This window comes from Humulus lupulus, chromosome 6 (genome assembly GCF_963169125.1).
Source record: "Humulus lupulus chromosome 6, drHumLupu1.1, whole genome shotgun sequence".
Lineage (NCBI taxonomy): Eukaryota > Viridiplantae > Streptophyta > Magnoliopsida > Rosales > Cannabaceae > Humulus > Humulus lupulus.
This window is the reverse complement of record NC_084798.1, coordinates 219,852,111-219,880,073: the sequence shown is the minus strand read 5'-3', so window position 1 is coordinate 219,880,073 and position 27,963 is coordinate 219,852,111. Positions and strand designations below refer to the sequence as shown.

Below are 27,963 nucleotides of genomic sequence, written 5' to 3'. Positions count from 1 at the left end.
TAATAATCTTCCAATATAGCAAGTTAGACCATTTTAATCACATATTATTATATCAGCAGTTGATCTCAGAATTGCAGGAGAAATAAACAAACTTCTTAGCCACTGAAAGCGAAAATACATGACCACTTAGCTTATGTTTGGTTACTCTGTTTATCACCGATTGATTTTTAATTAAAGGGTTTATATTTTTTAGACTTTTTTGAACTAAAATCACAAATAATTCATCAAACTGACAACTCAGAACAAAAATACATTTATTCTGCCTAAGAACTATGTTGTTATATTCAATATTTTTTGTTCATCAATGAAGTAAAACACAGATTCTAAAAAAAGTATAAACTCTTAACTAAAACAATAATATTATTTCAAATAAGATATACATAAACACAATCTGAAATAAATATATTGGATCTTTCATTCAAGAATGTGGGTTATGTGACAAAGATATTATACAAAGATCAGTGTCTTAAAAAACCAATAATATATTTACATAATCATCAAGATCTAAAATCAAATCCCATATGCACAAAAGAATCATCTTCTTGACAACAAATTCTGCATACTAAAGATTTCTAAAAATCCATCTTTATGGACTTTTTTAAACTTGATAAAAAAAAAAACCAACCCAATCAAGACACAAATCCCATTCCTTTTAGAAGCCTTTCCAAGCACCAAGAACTTCATGGAAGATTTCAGCAATGAGTTCTCTATCAGCAGATATCAAGAAAGCATTGAAATCATCTCGAATGTCGAATATCTTACCAAACTTCACAAGGTACCTCATGCAACTGGCCTTGAGTTTTGGCAATTGATAGAGCGACGCGTTTTGAAGTCTTTCGAGAACATTCTTCGTGTCAATATCTTCGAGCAGACTGTCGTGACATGCCTCTTTGAGGTCCGAGATGTCATACTTGTCTGCAGCGCGAAGAAGATCCAGCCTGTGGAAGAGAAACTCTTCGTGTTGGATGTTGCCATAGATGTAGTTGAGGAAAGCTTGACATGCTTCTATGGACATGTCCGAGATGTTTATGATGGATAATTCTTTCTCTTTGAGATCATGCGAGAACATGCTGCGAAAAACGGGTGATCTTGCTGCGAGTACAGCGCGGTGAGCTCCAATGCTGCCGTTGGAAGCATGGATTACAATGTCTGTGTGGATACTTTCTGTTAACATTTTACTAAGGGAGGAAAGAGCTGTTGTATTTGATTGTTTTTGTGTTAGTCCATCTCCCCAGATTGAACAAGGCTCTCCACCCTAATCACAATGAATTATCACCCTTAAATTAGGTTTATGATACAATCTTATCAAGTACAAATACTTTTTTTGGTTAATATTTCTCTTTCGAAAGTACAAGATCATCATTGTGTTCAAGACAACTACAAAAACTCTTAGTTTTAGTAAAAATTTGTCACTAAAGAAAAATCATCTTCCCACTAAAAGTATTAGCCACAAAAATCACAATATATTGTCACTAAATGTATTTTCAGTCACAACAAACTTTTTCATTAAAAAAACTAAAACAATAGTTGTGACTAAAACTAACTTAGTCATAATTTGTAAAAATAACATTTAGTCACACAAAATATATGTTGTGACTAAAAAGTTGTCACTAAACGAACGTCGAGGCCTCGAGGATTCGGACTTGACTATGAGGTAAATTAAGCCTAAATCTAAATTGACTCGATTACAAGGTAAATTAGGCTCAACATTAAGATATTGGGACAAATATGGAGGCATATAGAAACTATCTCAATGCTTGACATTTGTGTACTATTTCAACATAAATTACTTACAGTAGGAGAAGCAATCTTCAAATCAAGAAATTCAACATCAATGATGAATTTTCCAGTTAAAGGAACATCAATAGCCCAAATGAAATCGTCGTTGTTCTTGAGCTGTTTATCAGTGATCTCTGCATAGTATAACAGAGAGAAATCAAATAGTTGAATCAGATCATGAAAAGAGAAAAAAGAAATCAACGGTGGAGATTCCAAATTATCTTTACCAGGATGAATCAAGGCCTTACGATCACCAACAGAACCGACCACTCTAATAATGAAAGAAGCAATCGGTGGAGTCTCTCTCGTTAAATTCGATATCTCTGGGTATAATTTAACGAACAACACTCTGTTTTTCTCAACAGATAAATGCCTTCAAATTAAACAAAAAATTAAAATCAATTCAAAATTTTCTCAGCAACCAAACAGAAAAAAGAAAAAAGAAAAAAAGAAGAAGAAGAAGAAGAAGATAAGATTTACCAATTCCATTTTCCGATCTTGAAAGGATCGGACTTTCTGTAAGTGCAGGAGGACAAGTTGTCGATCCTCCATTGAGCGAGACGCGACGTCGTTTCGACTCTGTAAGCAGAGTCTGTCATTCTATCGGAGAAGAAAGACAGAGCCACTGTAATTTCATGGATGCAATCGAAAATACCCTCCAAAAACAAATCTCCGTGCTTTCCCAGATTGAAAATTCTCACTAATCTCAATCTTCATAAACATATGAAAATCAAACCACAATCAAAATCGAAATCAAAATCACAATCACAATCACTCTAACTCACTCACTAACTCACTCTGTTTTCTTTTCTTTTAAAGACTCCGATTTTTCATGAGATTATTGCTTATTTTGATGAGTGGTTTCGGGCACGCAAAGCACTGGGGGTTGCTTTACGCCATCGAAGATGAAGGGTTGAAGCTTGTTTTGGCTATGTCTTTGATTTTGGTTTTAGTTTTAGTTTTTTGGAGTGAGAGAGTTGGTTGGCTTCACTTGATGACCGGTCTCCAAAGAAGGAAGGAATGGGCTTTTATTTATTGGTCTGTTCTATTTGGCTTCTTTCGCATAAATTAAATAGTGTTATGGGAGCTTTTTGTTGTGTATGTTTATTCAAAAGGGTAAAGAATTGTTTTTTATTGTTTTGATTTTTGGATACTTTCAAGCAAAGTATCTATTCTTATTAAGGGCTATTTTCCACCCATGCCCTTCTTATTATGATATTTTATTTTATTTAGGGTTTATACTTTTTTGAATCTTGTGTTTTTTCTTATTATCTATTTGTATTTTGTGTTTTGACAAATTATTTTTTAGATCTATGTTTTGTAAAATAGTTAAAATAGAACTTTAAGCTCAATTTTGATAAAAAAATAAATAAATATAACAACACAGTTTTTAAGCAAAACTATTTTATTTTTGTTCTGAATTGTTAGTTTAGTAAATTATTTGTGATTTTAGTAAAGAAAACATTGACCAAAATTGAGTTTAGGATTTTATTTTAATAATTTTACAAAATATAAGATCCAAAAAATAATTTATCAAAACACAGAATTCAAACATATAATGGGAAAAAACACAAGTCTAAAAAAATATAAACCATTTTATTTATTATATGTGTATTTTTTAAATATAATATAGGAGCTTAGTTCCTTTTTTATTGGGTACCCTCAAATTAAATTTAGTCAATAATAAATTATTTGAATTTTTTTTTTTAATCTTTGTGGCAGACAACTCGTGAGATGAGAAAAAAAAATGAAAAGGAAGAGATCAATAAATATATGGGCCGTTGGGTAATCCTTAAAAAAATAATTAGAAAATATAATTAAGAAATATGTTCGGTAATTCATTTTTTTAATATAAAATCAAAATTAACTAAATTTTGAAAACATAATTTTAAAGTTTTTTTTTAAAAAATTAAATCTTATTTTCATTTGTTCCCTCCAAGCTTTATTTAGGTACATCACTATCTCATATTTTTTTATTCTCTTATTTTTTTCATCATTTCTCCCTCATACGAATTTTTTTCCCAATCTCTTTCTGATTATTTTTTCTCAATCTCTTTCTGATTTTGTTTATGATTAGGTTTGTGGTTTATAATTTTTTCTGTTATATCCTTAGTATTCTACAGTTGTTTCATGATTATTTTTCTCATTTAATTACGATTTGTTGACTAGAAGATTCTGAGCTTGAATCTTGGAACCTGATTGAAGTTTTAATTTGCAGAAATAAACAAGCGGGTACCAAATTCAGTTCTCTGCTCTTCTCATCTCATTCTCATCCTTACCTCACTCCCTCAAAATAAAAATAAAAAATAAACATTTAAAAAAAATGTTTACCAAATATGTTTTTATTTTTTAAATAAAAACAAAAATATATTTTTAATTTTCAATTAAAAAAATTTACCAAACAAAACCATAGGGTATCATTTTTTTTTCTAAATTAGAAAATAGATAGTCTTGTTTTTAATTATTTAAAACTAATTAAGGATTTAACAAAGAAATAAAAATAGTATTATAAAAATAGAAGAATTCAAAATTATATAAATCTTAATATAATTGAATAATTGTCTTCACATTAAAAATAGGAATGACCCCACTTAAGTCATCTTGACCAAATTATGCATGCAAGCCAAATGTATCTATGTTTATATGTTCTTTGATTGTGTTTTTAGTTGATAGGTTAAAAGGAGTGTAAATAAATTTAATGGAAGAATGTTTGGTTAATTATTGGTTAGGTTAATTATAAACAACAATAAAATTAGATGAGCTACTTATATATATATATATATATTTACATGGAAAGAGATGTATAAACAAACAACAACAAATATCAATATAGAGTGAAGATATCACACCATCATATTTTGATCAAACACTACTTTTTGTTGGTATTCTATCAAATTATTTTAAAATGGTGGGCCATATCTAAATGGTGCAAAGTCAAATGATTCAAATGACTAGGAGGGAGTGAGCTAGGCTCTATGATTAGAAAATAAAAAATAGAGAATAATTTCATAATTAGAGGGAGACTACGCCATAAAATAGTGTAAAGAATTAGATAATAGAGATTGTTGATTGGGAAGGTTTGGAATCTTGGGGTGGATTCACAAATTTGCTTATCTTATATTAGTGGAATAAAAGTTGAAGAAGAAGAAGAAAATTTCTTGGATTGGAGGAAAGATAATTGAGCAAGAAAGGTATCACTATGTGTGGGACATAGGAAAGGAGTAGATTTCTTCTAAGCATACCAACAATACAAGTAATCTAAAATCTCTCATCTTTTTAAGATATAATGACACAATCTTGTTGTTGGGGTTAGATGGAATCAAAGACATCAGAGCCATACACATACCTAGGTGATCATTTATTATTTTAGATTCTTTTTTTGTTTTTGTTTATTTATTTTCAATTTGGTTGGGGCAATCCAAGCTAGCCATTATTGTTATAAATTAATATACATAATTATATCAACCTTGCCAAATCACAAACTTGAGAAAAATTTGGGACACATCATCAATTTTGCAATAATTTGATTCTAGCTAGTATATTGGGTGATTGTAAAAAATGACTTGTCATCATGGTATTATTATTAATTAGCCTTAAAAAAGGTCATATCTTGTATTTGGTGTGAAGCTAGAGAGAACGGCCCCATGTAATTTGTCCATGGAATTATAATCTCTATTATATAAAGGGATATTTGCACCCAAGTTATTTTTTTGGCAGTGAAAAGTACCTTCCGTTTATGATTTGATGCAATTTAGTGTAGCTGACTGTTTTGTCATTAAGTCCGTCTATATGGTGTGAAATTTGCTTATAACTTGAGTATTTTCACTGCAAACATCTCTTAAATTTGGTACTTTCACCGCAAACATATTTTAAATTAGTTATTTTCACCACAAATATCATTTTAATTGGGTACTTTTGCCTACGTTTTACATATACGAACTTAATTGTGAAAATTGACGGTTGTACCAAACTGCGCCAAAACATAGACGGAAGATACTTTCGCTACAAAAAAAATAAATTGAGTACTTAAGTACTACAAACGTAATAATTTATTAGAACTTTCGCCGCAAATAACCCTTATATAAATAAATGAAATTAAACATCTCTACAACAACAAAAAAAGAGTCACATCAAGTATATTCATCTCGAATTGTTGGGAAATAATATTCAAAGAGATAGGGTTGATATTGGCATTTCACTGCTAAATTCCAAGTGAGAAATTAAAGCATTATGGGTCATAAGGTTACATATATACACTTGCATGTCAAAGTTTTGAAGGGTAGTTCTCATTACATGATAACAAGTGGCATCATTATATATTAATAAGTTTCTATCTTTTGCTTTAACCCTTCATAACATTGCGTGTGTAGTCTTCTCTCTCTATATATATATACATATAATTATATATATATATTATCACTTGAAAGAGAAAGAAAAAGGTTAAAAGAAAGATAAAATATTGTAGAGCGAATAGGTGGATTGGTCATCGAACACTAAAGCCTTAGAATATAGTGGTGCATTTCTATTATATTTCAGGCCAAACTCAAGTGCTTGAGATATTAGGGGTGAGCCACCTAACAAGTTCGTTGAGACTCAATGAAGTGCCTATAACTATATATATAGCATTTCTAGCCATACTTTCTTGTTGTTGGAATGTTAGGTGGTTAAAATTCATGTCTAACTCAATAAGATTACTATACATTACCAATAAGGAAAATGTAAAAAACAACAAATTTATCTTGTTTGGTAGCATAAAAATCTTTTTCTTTTAATTCCTCATTAATTACTGAAAACAATGAAGAAGACTTTTGCTGGCCCTAGTACACTTTCATAACCTTATTAATATAATACGTTAGAAAAAAAAAGGTGAGCATTGATGACACTTTGGTGTTGTTTAGTAATACTTAAAAAAAATAATTTTTTATTTAATTAATTAAAAATTTGACAATTAAACATAAAATGTGTTTGATAACTCTATTTTTATTTATTATTTAAAATTTATTAAATTTTAAAAATAAAAATTTTTTACTTTCAAAATTTTTTTTAAACAGTTTTCAATTTTTCATTTTTTTTTCTTCTCTTCTTCAAATCAACACATCATATTGTTAAACAAAAAATAAAAATAAAAGTTATCAAACGCGTTTATTATTTTTTGTTTAAAAAAAACAAAAATAGTTACCAAACATATTTTTATTTTTTAAAAATAAAAAAACTAAAATAAAATAATATTTCTATTTTTATATTTAAAAATTTCAAAAACAAAATTTTTATCAAACGAGCCCTTTATGTTTAAAGCATCGACAAAACCCTAATTTTTTTAATGTAGAGTGAATCCATGTTTATAACACGCAATCTTTGAGTACATTAAAAACAAAAACAAAAACCTTAAAGCTACTAAATAAATCTATCATATTAATTACAAGTCATATATTTCTTCAAAGAAAGGGCAATATTGAATGGTGAGTTTTCCTGAGTTAGTGAAGACAACAGGCATATGAAGATTGGTCTGAGATGGGAGAACTGTTGGTGAAGACAAATTTTCGAAACTAATTTTGAATGAGATATGGTTTTGCATTAATGGTCGATGTTGATGTTGTTCTTTTGGCCAGATTAAGGAGCAATGAGAAGGACCAAGTGGCAAAAGATGAGTCATGGTAGAGTTATTGATGAGCTTCGATAAAAGCTAATCGAACTAGCTAGTGTATTTTGAATTAATGTTCCTTCATTTGTGGTGGTTGTAGTAGTTGCATGATGATCTTGAAATTCTTCATGAAAAAAACAATTTTGAAATTCTGAATAGAAAATGTCTTCACATTCATATTCAAAATTCGAAGTTGGTGGTGCTCGGACCCACAATGGAGTATGTGTAAAATTCTCATGTGATAAACTTAGGTTAGATGAAGACTTTGTGACAGTTATGGTGGTTATTTCTATTTGTTCTTTTGAATTTTTATATGGGTGTTTTTTTGTGTAGTTACTCTTCAATTTTTCGTTGTTTGGCGATTTAAGCCCCGGTAACTTTTTTTTTTTTTGCATTCTGGCACGTTAAGACCATCTCCAATAGGAGATGTAAATATTGTGCTATATTTCACACAAAAAAGTAATATGTGGTATATTTGGCATAATTTTAGTATTATGTTCCAATGCACAATTGTATAAGCTTATGTAAAAAATCAATATTCATTTTGCTTATTTGATATTTATTGAAAATATACAAAATAGTAATAATATTTCTTTATATTTTATTGTTGATAGTTAGAGATAATAATAAAATAATTAATAAGGTAAAAAATCTAACATTTAATGGTAATTGCAAAAAATAATAATAAAAATGACATAAAAGTAAATAAAAAATTTAACATTTATGGTGATACAAAATATGTGTGATGCTATATTGTGTACCAAATTTGACATAACTTTAGCATGTGCCAAATTTGACATATCTTTTAGTACATCATTGGAGTAACTTTTTTATAAAGTGAGCTATATTTTAACATTGGCGATGCTCTAAGGTGCCTAATAACAACACTCATATAAAGAAATGCTAAGGGGCACCAGTGGTGCCCAACACTATATGAAGTTGACATACCGTTATTGATGCAATCAAATATCAAGATTCACACAATTTAGTTTAATAATGAATATGAAGTATCACTAATCAATCAAGTAATTGATTTAAAAAATAGTAGCAGTTAATTAAGTTATTTTTTTATAGTTTTTTTAAAAACAAAATTCTAATTTTTTTTTATGTATAATTTAGACATTATTTAAAAAAAATATTATATACCTTCAAATATTTTTACACGTCATCCTATAGAAAAAAAAAAGAATCATACACTGATATTATGTATTTCATTGAAATATAACGTTAATATGAAAAATTCTCATTAGATATTCTTTATTTGTAAAATCAATAAAAAATAATATACCTTTGCCATGATTTTGTAATTTAATTTTAGTGTCTTTTAGAAAGCTTTCCAATGCTTATTTATACATGAGATGTTTGGTATAATGTAAAGTAAATGTGAGAATGAGAATAAAAAACACTTATTATGTTTTTTTTAAATTATTAGGGAGTAAAATTAATAATTTTTGTGGGCCCCACGTGTATTTTAAGGGTAAAGTGAATCGTTTTATACACTTGAGTTCAATATTATTTCCATCTTAAGCCCATCTACACTTTTTAAAGTTACTCAAATTTAGTGTTGTTTGGTAACACTTAAAAAAATAATTTTTTATTTAATTAATTAAAAATTGACAATTAAACCTAAAATGTGTTTGGTAATTCTATTTTTATTTATTATTTTTTTAAATTTTAGTTAAAATTTTGAAAATAGAATTTTTTTCACTTTCATTTTTTTTTTAAACAGTTCTCAATTTTTCCTTTATTTTTTTTCTTCTCTTCTTCAAATCAACACATCATATTGTTAAAAAAAAAAAAAGTTATCAAACGCGTTTATTATTTTTTGTTTTAAAAAAAAAAGACAAAAATAATTACCAAATATATTTTTATTTTTTAAAAATAAGGAAACAAAAATAAAATAATATTTCTATTTTTGTATTTAAAAAATTCAAAAACAAATAAAATTTTACCAAACTGACCCAAAACAAACACCCCATAATGTCTTTTTCAACAATCTCGAGTCTTGACTACAATCTACAAATTAATATTAATGTTCAAATTTTGTCAAATTAATTGTTGGTTGATAGTTGATTAGAAACGGTTATGTTCACAAAATGACATTGTACAAACACCAGTTTTGATTATTATTATTTTCAAAGTTTGACAAAAGTATTTTCGGGTTAGGCCAATGGTTACTGAAATATATAAATAAAATAAAATGATCTTTTAGTAAAAAATTAATAAAAGAATTGGAAGAAAAAAAATTATTTTATAGTAATTTAATTAAAGTATTGATTATTGAAATAAAATATGTTTTTCTTTCAACATAATCATGTCAAAAATTGACAAATAATATGCCATTAAATACTTAACTAATCTTTGGAAGAAAAAAAAACTTAATTGATAAATGGTTTACTTCTCAACTCCATTAATGTTTATTTCTTTTAGTATTTATTTAATCATTTATTTATAAGACTAAAAATGAAGAAAAATATTAGGCCTTCGGTATGATTAAGGATCTAGGCAAATGTCTAATTTTGATGAACATTAAATAGGGTCATAGCATAACCTTGTGCTTAGTTATGGATTAACTAAATATGTATTTACGATAAAAGATATACATTTCAGTTATAAATTAACTAAATACGTATTTATGATACGTAAATGGAAACACTCAATTGTTTATCAGGATCAACAAAGAGTGGTACAGGAATATTTACATGTTGTCCATCTATTACGCTTTTTTACCTGATCTTAAAAAAAAGTTCAGTGTTTCTGGTTCTCCTGTAACCAGATCCTAAAGATCACAAAAATCCTTAGTTAGAATGAGATTCTAACTCCGCACCTTTTGAGATTTTGAGAAGATTGCTCTTTGGAGAGCACAGAACAATGAAATCTAAGGATTTATATTTATTCAATCGTCTACTTATATATTTTTTTATTAGATGATTATTTAATTTAATTTAATTTAACAATGGTATTTTTAAAATTTTATTATTTTATACTTGAATAAAATCTAATTTTTATAGCTTACTATACCAAAACAAAAAAAAATGTTTACAACTTTATTGTAATCACATAACACACACGAACAAATGATATTAATTAAAAGCTCCCAATACCAAAAATGACAAATTGAATACTTGGAAATAGTAGAATCGCAAACTTTTTAACATCACTTTTTCAAAACAGAAATATTTACTTATTGATTATCTAATAATACATGAAATAATTATTTATTTTTAAAAAAGACTGAAAAATGTAAACAGACCTCATTAAAAAAAATTATATTGCTGTCTCACTTGGTGGTTAATTTCAGTTAGAGCTTGAGTCAACTACAAATTCTCTGCTGGGCCGAAGTTAGCTTTGGGCTTTCATTACGTGAGCCCAACTCATAAACTGAAGAGTAGCCATAAAACAACGGAAATTAAAAAAAAAATATGGTTTTTATACCATTAATGTAAAAAAATATGCGAATTTTATTTTTCTTAATTTGTATAGGAAAATTTATTAAAGAAAAAGTTAAAATATGAGAAATACAATTAGTAGCTAACTAAAATATAAAAATGCCACATTTTTTTATCATAATTATGTTTTCTTCAATTTTAAAAGTAATTTTATTTTATTTTTTCCAATTTTTAATTTTTTTCTTTCATTTTTTATTATTTTTTCAGTTATTTTTTCTTTCTTTTTTTTCTTACTTATTTTTTCTTTATTTTTTTTACCAATTTTTTCCTCCATTTTTTCCCATTTTTCTATTCTTCTTCTTCTTCTATTTATTTTTATTTATTTATCTACTTTTTTCTTTCATTTGTATTGTTTTGTTATTTTTCTTCATACTTTTTCAATTTTTTTTTCATTCTATTTTTTCTTCATTTTTCTTTTCTTTTTTTCATTCTATTTTCTCTATAAGCTTTTTTTCTTTAATTTTTTCTTCTTCTATTTTTTCATTTTTTTCTACCAATCTTTTCATTTATATTTTTTTTCTTTTCATTTTTCCATTATTTTTCTTATTCTTCTTCTTTTCATTTTTATTTATTCATCTATTTTTTTTTTCATTCATCATTTCTTTTGTTTTTTTTTTCATATATTTTTTTCATTTTTGTACTTATTATTTTCTCATTCCATTTTTTTTTTCATTTTTTTCACACATATATTTTAACATTACATAATTATTTTACTATTTTTTTTATTTATTATATTTTATTATTGTAATTTTTTTTATAGTTTTTTCCACTATATGTTAAAAAAATTCAAATCAATTTTTTCAGTAGTTTCTTTTTACTGTAACACTTATAGGAATACCAAAATTTGGAAAGAAAACTAATAAAAATATGAAAACGTGAATGGGTAACTGGTTACCTTCACGTTCTTTGTTTGTATATTTCTAGGGATAACTGGTTACCTGCACGTTCTGGTTTGTGTATATTTATGGTTTCTTTATGGTAACTGGTTACCTATGTTACTAAAATCATAGTTACTTCTTCTTCATTTTTTTAATGAAGTGTTCTTCCACTTTTTCTTTCAAATTTGATGTTTACTTTCATATTTAATATGAGTAACTCGTCACCCCTCTTAGGTAACTGGTTACCCCTCTTATGGTAGAAAGTTACTCATCTCAGGATAACTGGTTACCTCTCCTGGTGCATGTTATTTAACCTAGCTTTAGGATTTTTTTTTTTACATAACTGTCAAAGATCAATCAAGTAACTGGTTACCTTACCGAGGATTTGAATAAAAAACGTACAATCTAAAAAAAACATGTTTATAATAAATAAAAATAATTTTAAAAACAATTCATATTACAATTCTTCTTTTGCAAAACAACCAAAGAAAATTTTCATATAAAATTAGTAAATAAAAACAATATAAAAAACAAATAAGTTAAAAAATAATAATCAAATTACAAACATGCCCTTCCAAATTAATAAAACTTGATTAAGAGTAAATTATGGCATAAACCAACTTTTATACAAAAATATGGGAAAATAAATTCATAAAAGTGAAAATTCTTAAAAAAAGCCATATATTAATTTATTTATTTTTTGAAAAAAGCCATATTTTTGCACACTTTATTAAAATTTCCATATAAAATGTAATTTCTTCTAAAAACAAGTGTACAGTTAAGCAACTCTCACTATTTTCAAAATTACCAAAAGAAAAAAATAAATTGAATTTGACCAAGTTCTTTATTATGAAGCAAAAATCCCAGTACTTTTATTTGTAAACATTACCGAATCCTTGTGACTGAGTCTGTAGAAATTCATGCTAATAGACCAAAAAGGTATGACATGAATACGTAAGGTAAAAGAGATGGAATGATAAATGGGTAAGTGGAAAAAAAAAATATTGTGTATATATAATCACTAATAGTTTAGACAAATAACCAACATTAGTAACCCATAGTTACCATTATAGTTGCTATTAGCTTCTAATAATCATGGCTTCTTTTATAGTTTTGGTTACATGTAGTTTCTAAAATTAGTCTCGAGCTCCATGCATAGTGATAGTGTGATATCAAGACTTTTCATAAGTATATATAATCAACTTATACGAACATGAATACATTAATTGGAATTTAAATGTGTTATATGTGCATGTAATGTGTGTTTTACAAGTACTTTTTTGATGATTTAAAATAGAAGTCCTTTTATATAAGATAGTCTTGGGCTAAGGCAGGCCAGAGCCAAGCTTAGAGTCCCCTAATAAGTTTATTTCCTTATCTGCATATGCTTACATCAACCAAGACACTAGATTAAATCTCAATCCAAACACAACATGCTTTAGAGCTAAACAAGTTTGTAGCAGTACATTACAGTACATAATTATTACACAAACATTTATTATTGGAGATGACTGTAAATCCTGTCAAATTAGTGTGTCTTATATTTTGTCAAACCAATCTAATTATGACACCTCATATTTAATAATTCATTTTTTTAAAAAAAACTGCTAATGCTCTTTCACAACAAGTTAGGTTTTAATACAAGGTGTCACAATTAGATTGGTTTGACACAATATAAGACATACTAATTTGACAGAAAATCTTGATTCGCTTGAGATATGCATAGCTGACACTTAATAATGAGCCCATTCACCTGTTAAAGCTCGTTCACCTTATTATTAAGAAAGAAGAGAATGAGTTTCAATTAATTAAAACGAGCAAACTATAAGATATTATATATACATATTTGAGAAATTAATAACAGAAACAACTTACTTATATAATCATCTAGTTTTGAGTCCCATTCTTCTTCACTGACATAATCTGTTAACAAAAAATGCAAGCTTCAAAATTATACATGAGTATAGTTCTACAATTTATTTACATTTCTTATCATATATTTCGATCAAACTTATGACATTCATAATATAATATTATGCTATAGACACACACGTATAAACGATGACATTTTTTTCAACAATATAGTTTATTTAGAAAGTTAATCGAAACAAATACTATAGTATATAATAAATATACAATTGAAATATATAGAACTATAGATAGTCAGTCTTATTACCTCTCAAATATTCCAAGAATTCAGTAACCCATTCGAATACAAGTCGCCACATTTTCCCACGAATGTTGCATCGAAGTCGAATGTCTACCCCAATACTTTGCAAGCTTTGAAAATTTTGGGATATCAAGAAGATTGTGGGCAATTCACACAAGTAAAAAACTTTAAGGTTTCTTAGATGTTGGAATACAGATGACAATTCCTTTAACTGTGGACAAGGCCCCACGTAGAACTCTTCAAGATTACACAATGCTCCTTCCTCTATTACTATCGAACGTAAGTTGGTTAGAGAATAGAGGTCGAGTGCCTTAAGTTTTGGAAAACTTCCTTCAACAAAGTGTAGTTTCTCACCATAATAACCATCATGAAACATACGAAGTTCCAAGAGATTGTGCATGTTTTGAAGAACATTCAATGGATCGATTTCTAGCTTTGACCAATAAATTCCAATCCTACTTAGATTTTGAAGTTGTGTGATCCATTTAGGTAGATTCTTCAAAGGCCCTTGTAGGTGGAGACGCCGAAGAAATTGAGGGGGGCAAGACATGGATTCCAAATCAACTGTCTCATCTGAACTTATTGAAGCTACACTAAGGGATTCAAGGTGATTCATGTTTTGGATACAGTCACATAGTCTTCTACCATCTTCACTTCTTAAGTTTATGATTCCTAGTTTTCTCAACTCTGTCAACTTGTACAACTCCTTGAATAGGTCAATTATTCTAACAACATTAACATCAATAAAGTATAACTTTTGCAAGGCTCTCAACTGACCAATCCCCCTTTCTAGTTTTACTCCTTTTAATTGATTGAAAGAATCATCAAAACTTCCATGGTAAGCTAAAAAGTGTCTTAATTTTTTAAGCATTTTGATCTCGACTGGTATCTCAAACACCAAGGATTGTTTTAAATCCAAAGTCTCTAAATTTTCTAATTTTCCAATTGACTTAGGCAAACTCCTGACTTTTGTGCCTCGAACACTCAAATATTTCAAGTGAAATAAGCTTCCAATATCTTTAGAAATGTGATTTAGATTTGGAGCATCTTCAAAATCAAGCACTTTTAGGAGCTTGAAATTTATGGTGATTTCTCTTATGTGGTGATTAAGCATTTTGTCTTTGTCAAAGATAAAAATGGACCGCACTTGAGAAATTTTAGAAGCATTATTACTCTTAATACCTTCATAAAAGCCATTAACAATTGAAATGCGTCGAGCTGATGATCCTTTGAGGTTTGAATCATTCGATGACAAAACTTGACAGAAACTCAAATCCTCCATCTTGTTGAGGATAATCTCACGTAGAAGATCATGAATTCGACATGTTCTAGCTTTTCCATCAAAATCTTTCTCAGATACTTGAATGAGATTTCTATTTATCAAATCCACCAAATATTCTTCTGCAGCCACCTCGAGTGTTTTATCCTTTTTTGATTTCACAAAGCCTTCAGCAATCCATTGGCGAATTAGTCTTCCACACCTGATGGAGTAATCTTCAGGAAAATACCCCCAAGTATAAGAAGCAAGATTTAAGGTAATACGGTAGATCATTGTAGCTCAAGGAGAGAATTTTTGTTATGCTTTCTAGATGTTCATTGCTATGCAACTCTGAACTTAGAGTTGTAAGCAATTTTCTCCACTCTTCAATAGTGTTGTTTTTAGTGGAAAGAAGACCAGCTATTACTACAATAGCAAGTGGTAATCCTTCACATCTTTCAACAATCTCATGTGACAACTTGTGTAAGTGGAGTGGACAACACCCACTAGATTCATCTTGAAAAGCCTTTTTGCAAAAGAGTTCCCATGCCTTATTTGGAGCAAGACGTTGAAGATAATGAATATGAACAAGTGATGATACCTTACAAAACTTTGCTACTTCAACATATCTTGTTGTGATAAATACTCTTCCACTTTTCTCGTTGCCATTATCAGGTAAAACATTTTGCATGTCACCCCAAAAGTTTATCTTCCAAACATCATCAAAAACCACAAGATAGCTTTTTCCATGTAAGTAATCTCTTAACTTTTTAGTCAATGTACTTTCATCCATTGCATCAAATCCTTGAGGAGTAGACTCCTCTCTCGACTCCAAGAATTTCTTCAGTAGCTTTTGTAATAGTTCCACCTTCTCATATGACTGAGAAACTTCAATCCAAGCATGACAATCAAAACTTCTTTTCATACAAACATACACTTGATGGGCTAGAGTGGTCTTGCCGAGTCCTCCCATCCCTACCAAAGAGATCACAGTGCGCCTTGGAGATCCATCTTCCACCTTTTCAATTAATTCATCTCTAGAAGATTCAATGCCCACAATATCACTTTCCCTAAGAAAACAAGAACTTTTTCGAGGATCATACCATGAACTTGTTCGAGAAGCGAATGTAGATTCTTCATGTAGTGTGAAATTGAAGCCATAGGATGCCCTTGTTTGATTTATATCTCGAATAGTTTGTCTAATGTCTTTTATTTTGGAAGCTGTGTCATGGCGTGATTTTAGTTTTATGACCAAGCAAGTACTTCTACGAACAAAAGCAACAAATCTTTTTATATGGGGATGACATCGTTGTTTCACCATGAGATGTGTGTATTCATCAATTACATCTTCTACTTCAAATGATGCTTTTCGAAGTTTTTCCACCCACACTTTAACCCCATGACAATTGTTGGTGATGATTTGATTTGCCTGCTCGACTCTTGCATCTGCATTCTTGAGAAAAGCCAAAAGAAAGTCTAGATCACACTTGATTCTCTCAACCTCTTTATGAATACCTCTCAACATGTATGCTTCTTCAGTCAGCAATGGAATCAACTTGTCTATGACCAAGCCTACTGCAATCTCTGCCATCTTCGAAGTCTCTCTTTATAATCTTCCATTGTGTATTTGAATATGTATGAGTGAATTGTATATGTAGTTGATTGCTTGTTTAAGAGAGGAAAAGTCAATAAATACCTAAGAGGTATTGTGGAATTCATGGTATTATCTAAAAGCAAAAGTTAATAAATATCAGTAATTTGTGGCATTTGGTAAAAATCTTAATTTTCACATACTAAGAGGAAAAAAAATTATGATTGTTGCTATAATTCTTTCCAACAAATGGTATCAGAACTAAGGTTGTTTGGCATTAATTTCTCTTGTGTGTTGAGAAATGGAATTATTAGACAACATTATAAAATTAAGCTCATCAAACTATTTGATTTGGAAGCGTATAAAATTTAAACAAGCCTTTTAAGGTTAAGGAAAACCAATCTAAGATAGAAAATAATTAGTAATGGATGTTCAACATAAGAAAGTCATTTTGTATATTAGATGATGGATCTGTAAATGTGAGAAAGTAAGAAGAGAATTTGACTCTGATTTAGTATATGAAATCAGGAGCCAAGCTATATGTATATATAGGGAGTAAAGCTCAAGAGATACGAGAAGAGAATACAATGGGTTGGCTGCCAAGTGAGTGGCACTCACATTGTTGCACCAAACCGTGGGAATTGAAGCAATAGGAAGCTTGAGTTCTTTGAATAGTTGCTTGAACCTGTCTAGCTCGGCAGGGACATTGGCCAAGGCCCTATACTCAGACTTTGTGCTGCTGCGAGACACAACCCTTTGTTTTGAGGAGGACCAGGAAACAAGACAATCGCCAAGGAAGACACAAAAACCCTCTGTACTTTGGCAATCATCAGGGCTGGAGGCCCAATTGGCATCCATGAAGGCTGAGAGGTGAAGCGATGGTGAAGAAGTCATAGTGATGCCATGACTGAGTGTGCCCTTCAAATATCGTAAAATTCTCTTCACAAAAAACTAATGGGGAAGTGGTTGGTTGGTGCATGAATTGACAAGCCCTATTGATAACAAAAGTTATATCGGGCCTTGTCATAGTAACATAATGTAAGGAGCCTAGCAAACTTCTATAATAAGAGGGATCAGTGAGTAAGGTACTATCATGTTGAGAGAGAGGTTTGCCAATGGAGCCAGGAGTGGGAGCAACCTTTGAGTCTAACATGTCAGTATGAGTGAGAAGATCCCTTAAGTACTTTTGCTGAGACAAATGAAGTTGGACTGGAGCATAAGTGACTTCAATACCTAGGAAATAATGTAGTTTTCCTAGATCTCGAAGAGCAAACCGAGAATGCAAGAGTTTGATGAAGTTTTCCACAATTTCTTGATCATTACTAGTGATGATAATATCATCTACATACACTAGTATGTAAATGGTAATGGATAAAGTGTGCAAGATGAATAAGGAGTTGTCGGCTTTAAATGAAAACAATCCCCAACGTTGTAGAGCCGAGATGAGTTTGGAGAACCAGGCTCTAGGCGCCTATTTAAGACCATATAGAGCTTTAGAGAGCTTGCATACATGTGTGGGGTGTCGAGGATCAATAAAGCCAGGGGATGTGACATGTAAATGTCTTTAGAAATGTCCCCATTCAAGAATGCATTTTGAACGTCAAGCTGTCGAATTTGCCAATGTTTGGAGAAAGCAAGAGCCAAAACAACTCTTATTGTTCTTGGCTTGACAATCAGACTTAAGGTGAGTTTGTGTGAAACCACAAGCCACTAGACGAGCCTTATGTCTGTCAAGAGAGCCATCTGGATTGATTTTGACATTGAACAACCATTTACAACCAATAATGTGAGCGCCAAAAGGTGGTTGAACTAATGTCCAAGTGTTGTTCGATGAAGAGCATATAACTCAACTTCCATATCAGTTTTGATGGATGGTTGCTGAATGACAAGCTTGTAAGATCGAGGTGAAAGGGACTGAGCTGAAATACACTTCGCTGTGAGGGCCTTGGGCTTATGAACTCCATATTTGGCACGAGTTAACATGGGATGCACGTTGACAGGAGGTTGGTGATGCACATAAGTAACATTAGTAGTATCATGTTATTCATCAATAGGCAATTCATTATCAGGTAAGGCAGTTTGAATATTAGGTGCAGAATTTGACACGGGGTCAGTAGAGGGAGGTTGGGAAGAAGAGTGAGAAAAAAGAGAAGTAGTTGGTAAGGGAGAAGATGGAGAAAGGGTGGAAAGAGAGACCTGAGATGGCTGCAAAGAAGGAATAAGAGCAGGAGAAATAGGAAGAGAAGTAGAGTGAGAAGGAGCAGAAGGGGTAAAAGATGGAAAATAAGTCTCATAAAAAATGACACGACGACTTGTATAAATTCTACTATAATTTGGATAAAGGCAGAGATACCCTTTATGTTGAGTGCTATAGCCCAAAAAAATTCATGGAGAGGATCTATATTGTAGTTTATTTTTATTATAAGACCTCAAACAGGGAATACAAAGACATCCAAATGCCCTAAATAGATAATTGTAATATTCGCCTTTACATTTCATAGGTATTTTGGCCAGTGAGGGCAATTTGGTAATTTATGTTGATGTATATGTTAATTATTATTTTTATTATTTCATGATAATGTGTGATTTATTTCATGATTATGGTATATTTATGTATGGTAGCGACAAGACACGGTTCCTTCAAGTATTGAGGGTTTAAGTGGCAATTATATTGGAAATAATGGGTGAGAATAGAAATATGAATCTTGTGGTAGAAATTATAATTTTCATAAGTCAAAACTATTAGCTTAAGGAGGAACTAGTAAAAAGGAGTTAAGTGATTTCATAAGGAAGATTAAATGAGGGATAGATGGTAATTGTGTATTATTGATTATTAAGATTTAATTAATTATGGAAAAATAAAGGTTAAATCTATCGTATTATTGTCAGTTGAGGTATCGATCAAAGTAATGATTTTCTTTGAGGTCGAGGTCTAGAAGGTTGGAGAAGTAAGAATCAACTTGAAGGACTTGCTAAAGGATACTTGAATGGAACAAGGAACATGTTTTGGAGTGCTGCTGGACCTGAGGTAAGAATAGTGGTCACTGTAACACAAGGTGTGCATTTGAAGGCACAAATTTATGTATATGTGATCTAATTAAGTTTATGTATGTTATGAGTTTATGAATATTGCATGTTTATGTACGTTGTTGCATGCTTACATTGATATGATTGTGAATACACAACAGAGTTGCTATAATCTACGTTTTTGTTATGACATTATTTGGTGTTTGGTAAGATTTTGGGTAGGGTAGTTATTGGAAAAGGTAAGTGTCTGAGGTCGTGGAGGTTTAGGGTGGGACGCCACTCACTATTATAAACTGTCAACACTTGCTTACACTGTTTATTTGCTGTATACTTGTGTGACATCTTACGTGATGAAAATGTATATGTACGTTATGATCAAATGTATGCTTACGTTTCTCGTTCTTAGTTGCACACTTGACTAGGTTAGCACTGGTTTACGACCAGTATGACATCGTTAATACGTGTTACGATTGTATGAGGAGATGCTGTGGTACGATATGATTATGAAATAATTATGATACGCTATGGTATGCTATGATATGTTAAGTTATGTTATGAGAATGATACGATATGAATTATTATTGAAATCTATATGTGTTAAGGTATAAATTATGAGTAGTATATGAATTAGGTTGTGCTAGTTTGAATTAGTTTATGTTTTATATTTTTTGTTTATGTTTTTTGTTTGAGCTTTGGGGTTGTGACCTACATAACTCTTCTTGCTAGGCTTTAGCTCACGGGTACTATGTGTTGCAGGTAAGGGCAAAAGCGTAATAGATGAGGCGATGAGTTGGAGCAGGCTTGGTCCGATGTGTGCATGTCGTAATTGGTTGACCTGGGGGTCAAGGGATTGCTACTTATGTCTATTTTTATAAAGTTTTTTTTCTACCTTTGATTTATGTTGTGTGTTAAATGTGTATTTTTACTTACGTAGTGCATATGAAACATGATTTATTTTAAATATCGAGATCTTGAGTTGCATGTGTTTGTAAAAGGTGTTACTTCATGTTTATTTCAATAAAAGTTTTGTTTTTTTTAAAGATATTCATGTAAACATTAATTTACTTAGATATGGAGTATTTAGTAAATTCATAGGTTTTAAGTTGGGTCATTACAAGAATAGTCAGGAGACTTATGATAAATAGCTTAATATGGGGAGATGAGTCCCGAAACTTTAGTTGGTAATCTGTTAATAAGATATATAGCTGCTCTAAAGGAAAATAACCAATAATGAAGAAGGAGAGTAGCATGAGCTAAAAGAGCCAAGCTTGTTTCCACAACATGCCTGTGTTTCCTTTTTACTCAGCCATTTTGTGTCGAGGTATGGGGACAAGAGAACCGATGAGAAATGCCACATGAATCAAGAAAATGAATGAAGCTTTTAAGTTCCCCCTATTATCAAATTGTACAGTTTTTATAGTTGTGGAAAATTGGTTTTCAATGAGAAGTTTAAACTTCTTGAAAGCATTTAGAGTTTGGTCTTTTGTATGTAATGGATAAAGCCAAATGAAACGAGAAAAATCATCTAAGAAGAGAATAAAATATTTAGAACAATCAATAGTAGTGTAAGATGCATGACATGTCAATGTGAACTAATTGTAAAGGAGTTGTAGCATGTGAATTAGAAATGGAAAAAGGAAGTCTGTGGCTTTTAGATAATTGACAAGAAGAACACACTATATTATTATATGAAAGAGGAATATTACATTTCTGTAAAATATAATTTACAATTTGAGAATGAACATGCCCCAACCTAGCATGCTAAATGGATGTTGGTTTTTGGGGTACAAAACTGAACATTAGAAAAGAAAGCAGAAGGAAAAATAACAAAATGTTGCTTTGAGTGGAATGATTGAGTTGAGGATTGTCGAGTGGAAACAACCTGAAGAGTGTAAAGGCCTCAATCAAGGGAACCCCGATGAAGAGTTTTCTTCGAGTGTAGGTCCTTAACATAGAATGAATTAGCATGAAATTCAACAAAACACATGATTGTCAAGACATAATTTAGAAACTGAAAGTAGATTTGTAGAAAGATTAGGAACATGATAAACATTGTTCAAAGTAAAGGAAGATTTAGGAGTGTGAATAGAAGCATTGTCAAAAGAAGAAATAGGGAGTTTATGTCCATTACAAAATTGTCACCATATTTGTGCCTGAGTAGGGTGTGGAGGAGTCAATGTTATTGGCATTAGGGGTGAGACGATGATGAGATGCACCTGAGTCAAGAAGCCAAGATTCATCCCCCACTATACTAGAACTTCCGACAAGAGCTTGCATTGAAGGGGAAGTGGAAGGTGATTGAGTTAGAGTAGGAAAATTTGGGTCGAATCTTCGATAGCACTGAAAGGCATTATGCCCAGCCTTTTGACAGAGTTGACACAACACTTTGGGGCCATTGGAAGAACCAAAACTTGCAGCATTACCTCGACCAGTGGAAGAAGGAGTGTAGCCACGACCACTCAAAAATCTGTTCCACAATTGATTTCTTGATTGTTGTTGTTGAAGGTAGGTGACATTTGCGGCGAGGATAAAAGATTCATCTACCAAATTTTGTTGCTAAAGATGAACCTCACGAGGTAGAAGAAAACTCGTGACTTGTTCAAATGGCACCAACTTTGATTTCGATGTAATAGAGATGACGAATGAATTGTAATCCTCATTGAGAACAGCTAAGAGATAAAGTATTAGATACTTCTTTGAAACTTTTTAAAAAATAGCTGCGAGTTGATTTGATAGGCTCTTGACTTTCAGAGCATAGTTCATAACTAATAAAGAACTCTTCTTGAGGGTTTGGAGTTAAAGAAAAAATTGCATTATCCGAGCATTCGACGAAGCAGAGTAAAGATTACGAAGAGCAGCCCAGGCCACTGCACTGGTGTTGTGGCCGACGATATGCACCATGGTTTCCGGTGTGAGAGAGGAGTAAATCCATGACAAAATGAGGCAATCTTTCTTCCTCCATTCGATGAAGTCAGGATTGGGAGTAGTCGAGCCAGAGATCGTTGGAGATGGCACAGTGTTGGTACCGTCAAGAAAGTCATCAATGCTATTTGCGAAGACGAAACTCTCCATTTGGGCGTGCCAAAGGAGATAATTGGTGCAGTCCAGTTTGATGGCGAGACTATGATTTAGGGCATAGGATAATGCGAAGAAGTGTTGTTGTTGGGTGGAGAGGCCATTGAAGGAAGTATAAGAAGTAGGAGTGCCAAATGAATTTTGAGAACCATCGGAGGAAGCCATTGAAGCAGAGAAGGAAAGGAAAAAAAACAATTGGAAGAATCATTGAACAACGAAAGTAGGAACGGTAAGGTCTGATACCATGAAAATGTAAGAAAGTAACGAGAGAATTTGACTCTGATTCAATGTATGAAATCAAGAGCCAAGCACTATATATATAGGGAGCAAAGCTCAAGAGATACAAGAAGAGAATACAATAGAAAACCAAGAAATGACTAGTACACGAAATAACAGAACCTAACAAACTTAAGCTAAGAAAGTTAGGATAACAGATAGAACATATTAACATGTACTAACAGGATCAATGAACATAATTCTACGTTAGTATATTTCTAATGTAACCAAAGCAAATGTTGTTTGGAATATGTTAGAAAATCATTTTGTAAAAAGAACGATTGACAATAGACTTTCTCTAAAACCTATTAACTTGAAGTATACAAATTATATATTGTAGACTTGTAGTAGTATGGTCGAGCATACAAGTTTATTTCAAACTCATGCGAACTAGCTAGTTTCTATGAAAATGAGGATAGATGATGGAATGCAGTTAAGCAATGTTACTGCTCAACTATTTACTTAAAAGTTAGGTATAGCGGTGCCGGTAACAATTTCCAATTCAATGCTAGAAGTATTTTGACTTTCAAAATGGTTAAAGATAGCTTTCTTTATAAAGAGAGACCAAAAGAAAAGAACAAGGTGAATCTTGACATCTCTACAAGCAAACTTGATGATGAGGGGTTATAAGCATATTGATATACTCAAAGTTATTAGGCACATTCAAGATATTCATTTTCACTTGGTATCTATAGGTGAACTTGATGATGAGGGGTTTATAAGTGGTTTTTAATTCAGTTGTAAAAGATACAAACATTCTTATTTGGAATAAGATACTCGGTCGTTTTAGTGATAAACTACTTCAAGCTCTCGCTAGAATATAAGTTTTATTGAGTTTGAAAAGTACACCTTTTTAAAAATGTATGATCATTGTTTAGTTGGAAAAACATTTAGAGTTTTTCTTTTCATGTGCATCCACCATCGTGAAGATCAAATATCGTTGATTAATTCATACTGATGTAGGTAATATGTAAACTAGAACTCTTTAATTTTATTTTGTTACTATAATTGACGATCATTAATTCAATAAAAATTTGAAATTTTCATAAATTAAGAATTAGTGCTTGATGTGTATTCAAAGGAACATGTCAGAATTAAAAGAAGAACTGGAAAGGCTTAAGTGTATTAGATAAGATTATGGCAGTAAGTGTACGGGTTAGTTAAGAGGTATTGTCGACGTCATGGTATTACTCACAATTCCTAAAAGAGTACGATATGTGCACTCAAAATATACACCTAATAAACATTACGCATTGTGATGTGACAGTTTAGCCCAACTAATCACATTTATTAAAATTAGAACCCACGATGTGTAATGTTTGGGTGCACATATCATTCATCTTTTTAAAATTCTCTTGCATAATGTATGGCAGAAAGAATGGACAAAACCATAGAAGAAAAGATTAAGTGTATACTTTCTTATGCCAATTGTTATTGGGTTGATGTCTTGTTTATTTTAAGTTGTTGTTTGACATCATATGTTTTGTAAATAAAAAACTTTGAAAACAATAATAAAATAAATTGACACATCAAATTAACTAAATATTTAACATTTTATTATTCCTAACTACACAACATATTCGATTTTTTAAAAGAAAATATATTTTTAAAAAAAGCATTAGCTCATATACATGTTACCCCAACATAAAAAAATATGCATGAACATTTATTTATATGTCACCACAAATTATTTTACTTTTAGTCACAAATAAAAAATTTATGACTGAAAACCGTCATACTATATCATTACTAAAACGTTTGTATCTAATAGTATTAACAACAAAAATTATAATTTGTTGTGATTAAATGTGTTTTTAGTCACAACAAATTTTATCATTATATATAATAAATTGAGAAAACTAGTATAATAGTGATAACTTGCATCTAAACATTACTTTTTAGTCACAAATAGTTTTTTGATATTATTAAAAGTGACATTTAGTCACCAAAAAATCTATATTACGAGTAAATCAAATGTTATAACTAAAAGGTGATTTATTTCTAAAGGAATTTTTTTGTAGTGTGTGTACAACATAAAACTGATCACAAAAATATATAAAATATATAACACTACTTAGTTACCTTTTTGGCTAGCTGTTTTTGTGAATGCCTGTTGTAGCCTCTGACTACTATGAAAACCTCTCCAAGTATTTCTCTGCTTAATTCAAATTATTCATGACCAAAATGTTAAGTTGATTGAGCTACTATAAATATATGAAATATGTTACACTTATAATAAATGTAAGGATATATAGTAGTTTTAAAATAACATGTTGGATGTGAATAATTAATTATCTTTGCAAATCAGATATAGATTGTCTATAAAACATTACGAATAGTTTAATATATATGGTATTAGCAATGTCGATAATCCACAAACCGACTAATTATATATCATCATACAATAAGTTATGGCATCTTATTATCACAACCAATAAATAAGTAAATAATAAATTAAGTGAAAGTGAAGTTTGAGATGTATATGGAAATGGAAAGCATGATCCATCCTTTACTTCAATAAATTGTATAATTATTAAGCATTTTATAGATTGTCATTTAAGGGTCTTTTTTTATTATTATTTATTTATTTTTCATATAAGAGTTGAATAAAGTGGAGAAATTTGCAATTAAAATCAGTTAGTAATTTAAAAAGTTATACTTAAGTCATTAACTAATTTTTTTCTGTAAAAATTAGTAAATAGTATAATATATTGCACTTTCCCAAACTATGTTTTTAGTTGTAAAAATTACATTTTACACTATTTTTTCTTAATTTTAACAAATAAATAAAAATCTAAAATATACATATCTAATTTTAATAAATTATTAAATTTTTTTTTAAAAAATATAAATAATTTAAAATTTCTAATATAAAAAAATTATGAAATCATTACCAAAAGAAAAAAACTTATTTACAGATAAAGTCGTCTGGAACTTTTAATTGAAAAGCTATGAGAATCGTTATATATTTATAACTAAATATATGTAAGACAATTTTTTTTATAGGTCTTCACTTTAAGTCGTATCGGTAGGATTTTTAGTGTTTCTTGACCTGTGAATAGTTTTCGGCGCGACTTTTTTTTATGATCGTGTATATTGTAGCTATTTAGAGCATCCTACAAATTTTCAGAAAATTCCTAATATTTTACAGTACCGAAAACTAGGTTCAAACATGTTGTTGCACGTATGACTAATTTTTTTTATGGGCGTGGAAAACAACATGTTTGAACCTAATTTTCAGTACTATGCTCTAAGTAGCTACAATATACACAGTTATAAAAAAAATTACGCCGAAAACTGTTCACGAGTAAAAAACACTGAGAGTCCTACGGATAAGAATTAAAATAAATTTCTTATAAAAAAATTCTCATATATATATATATACACAAAATTTATAAAAACTTCTAAATGTGAAAAGAATTTTAATTAAATAAATTAGGACATATTTTGGTTATAATAAAAAACTATTTTTACAAAAGTTGTTAGAAATGTACAATTTTAAAGTGATTTCTCACACGGAAAATATTAATATCATATTAATTAAACATTAAAGTAGTTTGTCAGACAAAAAACAACCTGATTAAAATATTATCTTCTCTTATAAGTTTATTTTGGATTATAAGTTTGTTTTGGATTATGAATAACGATACATACACTCTCAAATGACATACTCAAATTATATGTATAATAAGTAATCTTAACCAGAATATATATTTTTTAAGGAGAGTCCACATAATATTTATTTATATAGTTGAAATTATTTACACATTATCATATATAATTTTAGTCATTAAATTAAAAAAGCATCTAACATTACTCTCTCTATATATATACATTATATAGGATAGAATATTTTATTCGTGCCTTTTTTATTTATTTATTTAGTTATTGCAGTCAGTCGTGGATAATGCTTGCATGATCTTATTAAATGATATATAACCTATGTGAGCTGGGGACCCATTTATTTCATATATAATTATCTTAAGCCAGATGATAAGGATAGAATAGCATCTTTAAGCTATCATCTAACTCATGAGAGTATTGATCAGTGATCACTTTGGCTTCTTTCTGTTATATTATTTTATATAAAATGGGTGTGACAAAATATTATTTTGTCAATATACAAAGGGAAGTTACAAGTTCATTGATTTGTAACTTCCAAAATATCACTTTAATTAATATGTAAATGGAGTTTTTTTATTTTTATTTTCATGTGTTGTTAAATAGCTGTTAGGGTGTTATTTTGACAACCAATAAGTGTTGGGAAATTTCATGTCATATACATGATAACTTAGTTAAAATTTTTAATATACCAACATAAGTTACTATCTTAAATATATAACAATTTCAAATTTTTAGACAAAAATACCCATAACATTTAAACACCCATTTTCTGTTATATTATTGGTTGTTATTTTGACAACCAATAAGTGTTGGGAAATTTCGATGCAAAATCGATGTTGTTTCGGTAATCTTGCGATGCAATCATATAAACTTGTTTTTTAGCCAAAACGATGCTTTTTCGGCCAAAATGATACTTTTTCGATGCATAGTCAATAGTGTTTCGATGCAAAATCAATAGTGCATTGATGATGTTTCGATTTAAAATCGATGGTGTTTTAATGCTCTTGTGATGCAATCATGGAAACTTATTTTTTGGCCAAAACGATGTCTTTTCGATGCAAAATCGATGGTGTTTCAATGCAAAATCGATGATGCATCGATGATGTTTCAATGCAATCATGAAAACTTTATTTTTGTCCAAAACAATGCATTTTTGATGCTCTGCATTGAAATTTGACAAAAACTTTGGAGGTTC

General features: G+C 30.0%; 1 protein-coding gene and 1 pseudogene across 1 annotated transcript; both read right to left on the bottom strand.

The window, feature by feature from the left end:
• Positions 1-392: 392 nt before the first annotated feature.
• LOC133783417 (BTB/POZ domain-containing protein At1g55760) lies at positions 393-2,829 on the bottom strand. Its single transcript, XM_062223043.1, has 4 exons — positions 2,260-2,829; positions 2,007-2,152; positions 1,795-1,913; positions 393-1,255 (listed from the first exon to the last, which is right to left on the bottom strand). The coding sequence occupies exons 1-4, from the start codon at positions 2,376-2,378 to the stop codon at positions 653-655; spliced, it is 987 nt and encodes a 328-aa protein (XP_062079027.1). The 5' UTR covers positions 2,379-2,829; the 3' UTR covers positions 393-652.
• Positions 2,830-13,900: 11,071 nt separating this feature from the next.
• Positions 13,901-16,766, bottom strand: LOC133786121 (disease resistance protein RPM1-like; annotated as a pseudogene).
• Positions 16,767-27,963: the final 11,197 nt, after the last annotated feature.